The sequence below is a fragment of the Medicago truncatula genome, chromosome 7 (genome assembly GCF_003473485.1).
Source record: "Medicago truncatula cultivar Jemalong A17 chromosome 7, MtrunA17r5.0-ANR, whole genome shotgun sequence".
Lineage (NCBI taxonomy): Eukaryota > Viridiplantae > Streptophyta > Magnoliopsida > Fabales > Fabaceae > Medicago > Medicago truncatula.
This window is the reverse complement of record NC_053048.1, coordinates 6,194,891-6,202,868: the sequence shown is the minus strand read 5'-3', so window position 1 is coordinate 6,202,868 and position 7,978 is coordinate 6,194,891. Positions and strand designations below refer to the sequence as shown.

General features: G+C 30.5%; 1 protein-coding gene and 1 non-coding gene across 2 annotated transcripts; one reads left to right on the top strand and one right to left on the bottom strand.

Annotated features, from left to right (window-relative positions):
• The first annotated feature begins 1,236 nt into the window (after nt 1-1,236).
• Nucleotides 1,237-5,667, top strand: LOC25497639 (protein NSP-INTERACTING KINASE 1). The gene is made up of 11 exons (XM_013592262.3): nt 1,237-1,676; nt 1,770-1,902; nt 2,036-2,107; nt 2,295-2,438; nt 2,536-2,607; nt 2,708-2,767; nt 2,867-2,964; nt 3,120-3,269; nt 3,434-3,775; nt 4,429-4,808; nt 5,096-5,667. Exons 1-11 carry the CDS (start codon nt 1,568-1,570, stop codon nt 5,414-5,416), a joined length of 1,881 nt encoding a protein of 626 aa, XP_013447716.1. The 5' UTR covers nt 1,237-1,567; the 3' UTR covers nt 5,417-5,667.
• Nucleotides 5,668-6,557: 890 nt separating this feature from the next.
• Nucleotides 6,558-6,631, bottom strand: TRNAI-UAU (transfer RNA isoleucine (anticodon UAU)). Its single transcript has one exon. It is a non-coding gene; the product is annotated as a tRNA-Ile (tRNA).
• Nucleotides 6,632-7,978: the final 1,347 nt, after the last annotated feature.

The following is a 7,978-nucleotide window of genomic DNA, read 5'->3' as shown; positions in this document are numbered from 1 at the left end:
ATTATTGATTTGTTTAAAAAACAAAGGAAAGGCACCAAAGATTTTCATGGTTCATCTATATTTGGTGGGTCACAAAATCCATCATCAATCTCGTTCGCCCAGTACACACTCCACTTCCTCCTCCTCGAGATTCTCACATTCTCTCTATACCTTAATATATTAAAAATTCTCATTTAGGACTTTACTGAATGGCTAAACTCAGAGAATTTTTGGATTCTCCACATTCCCAAAAAGCCAAGCACAATCCATTACATGTTTGTAGAATTTTGAAAATGGCCACATTAATAAAGTAACAGATATACATTTTGATTTTACTATTTTTTATTTTTTAATAAATAAATAAAGTGATAATAATTATTGAGAACTTACGCACATAAAAGAGTTGAAGTTCAAACTCTAATCAAAGCGTCCATTTTTAACAATTTTTACATTAACACCGGTTTGAATTAGAATTTATGAACTATTATTTATTTGTTTGAAATATCTTTTCATTAATTTTGGTCATGTCTACCTATTGACAATTAGATTTTTGTCACACCACTATATGAATAATTTATGTAGAATTATAGTCATTTTCACCAAAAAAAAAAAAAGGAAAAGAAATTCAATGTGGTATTTAATTCTATTCTATCTATGGATATGCTTAATGTTTAATAAAATCTAATGATACCTCATATTCCTTAACCTCCAGTACTTTTTTTTCTTTATTTATTTACTACTGTGCTAATGCATATAATTAATAATTCATGAAATCTTTTTTCCACTTTATGGTTGTGTGCATGATTATGTCACAAAGTGAATTTCCCATTCTATCCATACCATATATGCACTTGATTGGTGTGTGTGTTTGGCAGAATAACCTTGTGCATGGTAATTTTAGCAAAAATTACTTTTTGTTGCTTCAATAAAATTACGGTGTCAGATTGATTTTATCAAATTAATTATGATTTTAAACATACACTTATTCTTTGTAAGATTTAGGCAAAGTTGATTTCAGACGTGTAAAATTAACTATAACATATTTTAGGCAAAGTTGGAAGTTAAAATTTGATGTTTTTTTTTTTTTAATCTTATAACTGATTCTTACGTTCAAATTTATTATTAATTGCTCCTTACGTGAATGTATCATAACATAAATTACTTTACAAAATCAATTAATTCAAAATTAATTTTTTAATATTACATATAACCAAATAAATACTTAAACCATTGTATAATATTTAGTTTAAAGTTTCATGACTCAGTGACAGGCATGCTAGTTCCCTTTATACTGCACAAAAACACATCATCTTTCTCTTTTCTTTTCTTTCCCCCCCTCACTCACTTACTCTGACACAAGATTTTTGGGTGAATAAGATTCTATTCTACCATGGAAAGAAGCAACTAAATTTCTTTTTCTTTTCTTTTCTTTTCTTCTTTTGAACATCAAATCAAATTTAAGAAACAACATCCATTTTAAAACAGTTCACATTTTCAACAACATCATCATTATAAGTTTCAGTTAGTTAAGGAATCTAAAGTTTTAGTACTATATTCCTGTCTTGTTTCTTCAAAATTCCTATTCAAAATGATGAAGCCAAGAAGAGTTATATCTCTTCTTTGTTTTGTGTTTTTCTTGTTTTTGTGCTTTTCAAGTTCACATGCTTTGCTTTCTTCTAAAGGAGTAAACTATGAAGGTAAATTTGAAACTTTGTATATACTTACATGTAGCTTCATATGAGTTCAATATATATAGTTTTGAATTGTGTTTTTTTGTTTTTGTTTTGCAGTGCAAGCTTTAATGAGTATAAAAGACTCTCTAGTGGATCCACATGGTGTTCTTGAAAATTGGGATGGTGATGCAGTTGATCCATGTAGTTGGACTATGGTTACATGTTCCAGTGAAAATCTTGTTACTGGCTTGTAAGTAGTAAACTTTTTCTTCAATCTTCTATATCACGGAGAAAAAATGAAGGGCGGTTTTAAATTGCAGTTACGGTTAATTAGCTACAAATTGATTTTAACAGTTATATGAAACTGGTTTTGTTTTGTTTAGGGGCACTCCAAGTCAAAGTTTATCAGGTACTTTATCTCCAAGCATAGGGAATTTAACCAACCTTCAGATGGTGTAAGTAATCAGAATTCATAAAAATATGCAATTTGATAAGATTTTGTATTTTTGACGAATGGAAGTGATAAAGGCTGAATCTCAGTGGATCTTGACAGGAAGGTCACTCTATCACTTACAATGCATCTTCGCGTATTTAAGTCATCTGAAAAAAACTAAGGTGATTTTTTATCGATTGCTTTTTCAGGCTGCTACAGAATAACAACATAACCGGATCAATCCCTTCGGAATTAGGAAAACTTCCTAAGCTTCAAACTCTTGATCTGTCTAATAATTTCTTCAATGGTGAAATTCCTACCTCTCTTGGTCACTTAAGAAGCCTTCAATACTTGTAAGGATATATATGATTTTGAAATTTTAATCTTAAGCTATTCTTTTAGTATTAATCTATGAATTTTGAAGCTGAAAAGTTATTAAAATTGTTTCAGGAGGTTGAATAATAACAGTCTTGTTGGTGAATGTTCGGAATCACTAGCTAACATGACACAACTTGTTTTACTGTAATATACACAACCTATTCTTTTGTTTCATTATTCTTTAATTCTGTTTATAGTTTTTGTGTTACTAATGTTTCTTTTCTTTTTGCGATTCGCAATGTAGTGATCTGTCCTACAACAATCTTAGTGGACCAGTACCAAGAATTTTGGCGAAATCATTTAGGTAATTCCCTCTCTGAATGTTTGTTTTTTTCTGCATGGATGGAAACAGAAAATTGAGTACTAATTGAAAGATTTTGGAAATTCTTTTTTGTTGTTTCAGCATTGTTGGTAATCCTCTTGTTTGTGCTACTGGAAATGAACCAAACTGTCATGGGATGACATTGATGCCAATATCCATGAACTTAACCAATACACAAGGTAATAATATCTTTGAAAACAAAATTATGCTTAATCATCACCGACATTTCATATTGAAGGTGTGTACGGAGTCCAACACCGGCACGTCACAGACACATGTAGGTACATTCATTGTTACTGCTTTAATGCTGATAACAATATCTTTGCTTGCCTAGATTCTGTACCACCAAGCAAACCAAAAGGTCATAAAATGGCTATTGTGTTTGGCTTGAGTCTTGGATGTCTCTGCCTAATAGTCATTGGTTTTGGACTTGTTCTTTGGTGGAGACACAAGCATAATCAACAAGCATTCTTTGATGTCAAAGGTACTTTTTCATTAGAATTTTAACTGAAATAGAGATTATAAATATGCTTATAGTCCTTGCAAATATGCTATCTTTTGCTTTTACAAGGACTAAAAGCAAAAACTGATATGGTTGAAGTTCCATATAGTTGGTTCATTATTGTGACATATTACTCAATGTTTTAGACCGGCACCATGAAGAAGTTTACCTTGGAAACTTGAAGAGGTTTTCATTCAGAGAACTCCAAGTTGCTACAAATAACTTCAGCAGCAAAAACTTAGTTGGAAAAGGTGGTTTTGGAAATGTTTACAAAGGAGTTCTTTCAGATGGCACTGTAATAGCCGTAAAGAGGCTTAAAGACGGCAATGCAATCGGAGGAGAGATTCAATTTCAGACTGAAGTTGAAATGATTAGCCTTGCAGTTCATAGAAACCTTCTCAGACTTTATGGATTTTGCATGACATCATCAGAAAGGCTTTTAGTTTATCCTTACATGTGCAATGGAAGCGTTGCGTCCCGTTTGAAAGGTAAGTTCATTTGTAAAATTCCGGTTCTAAAGCAAGCAGATAAATAAATGCATAACACAAACAATTGATCACATAGTTTGGCCATTTGTGCTTACATCTATACCGACAGTTGCAAAGAACAAAGCTTTGTTTAAATACTACTGCTCGGTTTGTAATAAATTAGGGTTACAGATTACAAATCCTCTTTGCTCGAACGTCTTTCTCATTTATCAGGGAATATGAGTCATACTCAACACGAGTAAATTCTCAAGTTGGTCCTTGAAGTTGTAGGATTGTAACAACCTAGTCCCTTACATTATCAATATTCTAAAATGATCCATGCAGTCGCGAAATGTTAATCAAGTCTGTCGCTCTACCTGGATCTATTATAAAGTGCATCACTGACATTATTCACTTAGTTTCAGATTCATTATGACATTATCAACTTAATGTTATTCTAGTCCCTGAAAATTCCAATAAAGGGACAAATTCGATCAAAATTTTACAATTTTATGGATCATTTTGGAATATGGAAATTGTGAAGTACTAGATTGAAACAGTTTTACGATTTCAATGACCAATTTAGATATTTCAACTACTAAGCAGTTTCATATGAAAATTTAAAGTTCCTAATTTAGGTACCTAATCCTGATATCAATTTTGTGATTTTTCAGGTAAACCGGTCTTGGATTGGGGAACAAGGAAGAACATTGCATTAGGAGCAGCAAGGGGATTATTATACCTTCATGAACAATGTGATCCGAAGATAATCCATAGGGATGTAAAAGCTGCAAACATATTGCTTGATAACTATTATGAAGCTGTAGTTGGTGATTTTGGTTTGGCAAAGCTTTTGGATCATCAAGATTCACATGTCACAACTGCAGTGAGAGGAACTGTAGGGCATATTGCACCGGAATATCTGTCCACAGGACAATCCTCCGAGAAGACTGATGTGTTTGGGTTCGGCATTCTTCTCCTTGAGTTAATCACAGGTCAGAGAGCCTTAGAATTTGGAAAAGCAGCTAACCAAAAAGGAGCCATGCTTGATTGGGTAACTAATGCTTCTTAGTTCTTATTTTCCCCTTAGTTTTTATTAATTAATTTTTTTTTCCTAATACTTGAATCAAATTATTGGGGGTTAGCCTTGACGCAACGATAAGGTTGTTTCCTTTTGACCTCGAGGTCGTAGGTTCAATTCATCTATACTTATGTAGCACTGGCACTTCATACTGAAGTCATGTCTAATGTCTGACATGTGTTAGCGTTCATCACTGACATGACACTAACACATATAATTGCATTCAATCCACGAGTCCTTATTATATTGTTGTCATTCAGGTGAAGAAAATTCATCAAGAGAAGAAACTTGAATTACTAGTAGACAAAGATCTAAAGAGCAACTATGACAAAATTGAGCTTGAAGAAATGGTTCAAGTGGCTCTCTTATGTACTCAATATCTTCCAAGCCATAGACCTAAAATGTCCGAGGTTGTACGCATGCTCGAAGGTGATGGACTAGCCGAAAGATGGGAAGCTTCTCAAAAAACCGACACTTCCAAATTCAAACATCAAGAATCATCTTTATCAGATAGATATTCTGATCTTACTGATGATTCTTTGTTATTAGTCCAAGCAATGGAGCTATCAGGACCAAGGTGAATTATTTAGTCAATAAATAAATTTTATTTTTTATGTGAAAGTGTTTCTAAAGAATGAGTATGAAATCAAGAGTATATGATAGTTGAGTCTGTTTGTATGATAGAAGGTTTTGTTTACTTTCAAATGTACATAATCTGATTTTTTGAATGTTAATTTGTAATGCAAATTTTGTAATGTTATAAATCAACAACAAAAACTTGTATTAGGTTATTTGGTTTTGTGGTGAAAAATCTTGTGCTTATATTGTACAATGGTCTTGTCTTCTTTTTATAGCTTTCATTTCAATTTTCAATTTTTACAAGAGGTTGTTACATCTTTTGCACTCTATTTGTCTCTGTTCCATTTCTTCCCTTATTTCTAATTGGAATAATTTTTTTTTTTTTTTTTTAAATTGATTGGTTTATTTCAACATTTTTGTGTGGGTGCGAATATCAATTTTGTGTGGGTGCGAACATCAAAGCTAGATTGTCTATACATGTGTGCTGATAATGTGCATGCAAGGAGCAAAAATAAACAATGAATAGTTGAAACATTCACCGTTTCTTACCTCTAAATTACTATAAAATTAAGGGTTTGTTAGGAAGTTTAGGAGGGGAGAGCTTGTGCAAAAGGAAGGTGGAAAGGAAAATGAAAAATTGTATTCAATGAGGATTTAGGAGAGCTTATAAACATCCCTCTTTTAGTCTTTAATTATAAGATGATTGAGTAAATAGAAAATTACTCCGTTAAAATTGCAAGTTTTGTCAATATTCCTCTCAAATTAACAAAATTTCAATTATTCCCATGAAATTGCAAACATTAATGAATTTACCCCCTCCATCAAATTTTTCTGCTAGTGAACATGACGTTTTGCAAATACCCTCCTGAAGTTTTGCACTTATGTACAAAATATTGACGAAACTTACAATTTCAAGGGGATAATTGCCTATTTACTCTAAGTTCATTTTGAGAATTTTGTTCTCCCTCTTATAAGGCATCTGTAATATATACGGTCTTATTATAAAACTCTGAAAATTAATAATATGTTGAAAACATAAATTAAAAATATATACAGTCTTATTATAAAACTCTGAAAATTAAGAATATATTTATTGTAAGCACAATTTTTCATTGACTACAAAAAAAAATGTAAAATTTAAAATGGTCCCGGCAGGGCTCGAACCCGCGACCTTCGGCTCATAAGACCAACGCTCTAACCAACTGAGCTACGGGACCATTGCATCCAATATTTTATTTAATACTTAATTTATAATATTAATGACATTTATTTTTATTATATCCACGACTATTTATTACACTTTTTAAAAAAATAATTTTACAAGTATAATTTATAATTCTTAAAATCTATTTTCAAGTATAATTATATATATTTAGTTAATGAAGAGTTATTTTGTGAAGTATGATATAAGCTTATTAAAGTAAATACATTTTTTTAGGGTTAGATATGTTTTTGGTCCCAATAAATATACCAACTTTTTGTTTTGGTCCCTCTAAAATTTTCCTTCAGCTTTTAGTCCCTATAAAATTTTCAATCACTACTTTTGGTCCCTATTTTTAAGTTAATTTTAGTATTTTTTGTTTGAAGGAAAGTTAATTTTAGTATTTGTTAATGAAATTGTGTAGAATATTGTAAAATATTTTCCAAAAAAAATTAGAATTTTTTAACAAAACATAAATTTAATATGAATTTTTAACCATCAAAAATATAAAAATTCATATTAAATTCATGTTTTGTTAAAAATTCTAAATTTTTTTGGGAGAGATTTTTTATAATATTATAATTTTTTCTGCAAAATTTTATTCAAAAATATAAATTCCACATATGAGTTTACTTTAAAAGAGGGACCAAAAGTGAAGATGGAAAATTTTTGGAGGACTAAAAATTGAAGAAAAATTTTAGAGGGAGTAAAACGAAAAGTTGGTATATTTATAAGAACAAAAACATATTTAACCCTTTTTTTTAATGAAAAAAATAATAACACCTACATATATGTGAGTGTTAATATTAAAATGGCATATATTGTTGGACGAATATACTTTTAATACATTTTTGGAAGACATTATTGTTTTCATAACGAAACAACATCCGCTTATAATTAGAATTAAAGTGCAAAATAAATATTTTTTTTGTCAAACAATTAGATTATATATCGAAAGAGTCTTATGAAAAAGAGGTATTTACGATTTTATATAATTATAATACTATGTTTTAGGGTTACAATTCTTTTTCGTTTTCATTTTTCATTCGACACTACTGCTTTACTAAATTTGTTAGATACTTCAACACTAAACAACAATGATAATTTAATAAATAACCATTCAAATCTCAACATGTGTCAAATTTAGCATTTACTAATTGACCACATGTTTCTTAAGTATAAAATCCATAAAAGAAGCGTTTCAGTTTTGCGGTATTAAAATACCAATTTACAAAAGGTTTAAATGTGTCGTTGGTCCATACACTTTCATCAGATTTTGGCATTGGTCCCTGCACTTTGTAAAAATATTGGTAAACTGCAGGAAATGTGTTTTCTGCAGAATTTACACAACATTCTGCAGATA

Bases quoted from the DNA above. Each gene is read 5' to 3' on its own strand.
- LOC25497639 (XM_013592262.3), top strand. From the start codon at position 1,568: ATGATGAAGCCAAGAAGAGTTATATCTCTTCTTTGTTTTGTGTTTTTC. The intron at 1,677-1,769 runs GTAAATTTGAAA...TTTGTTTTGCAG, and splicing joins TAAAGGAGTAAACTATGAAG to TGCAAGCTTTAATGAGTATA. The intron at 2,768-2,866 runs GTAATTCCCTCT...TTGTTGTTTCAG, and splicing joins ATTTTGGCGAAATCATTTAG to CATTGTTGGTAATCCTCTTG.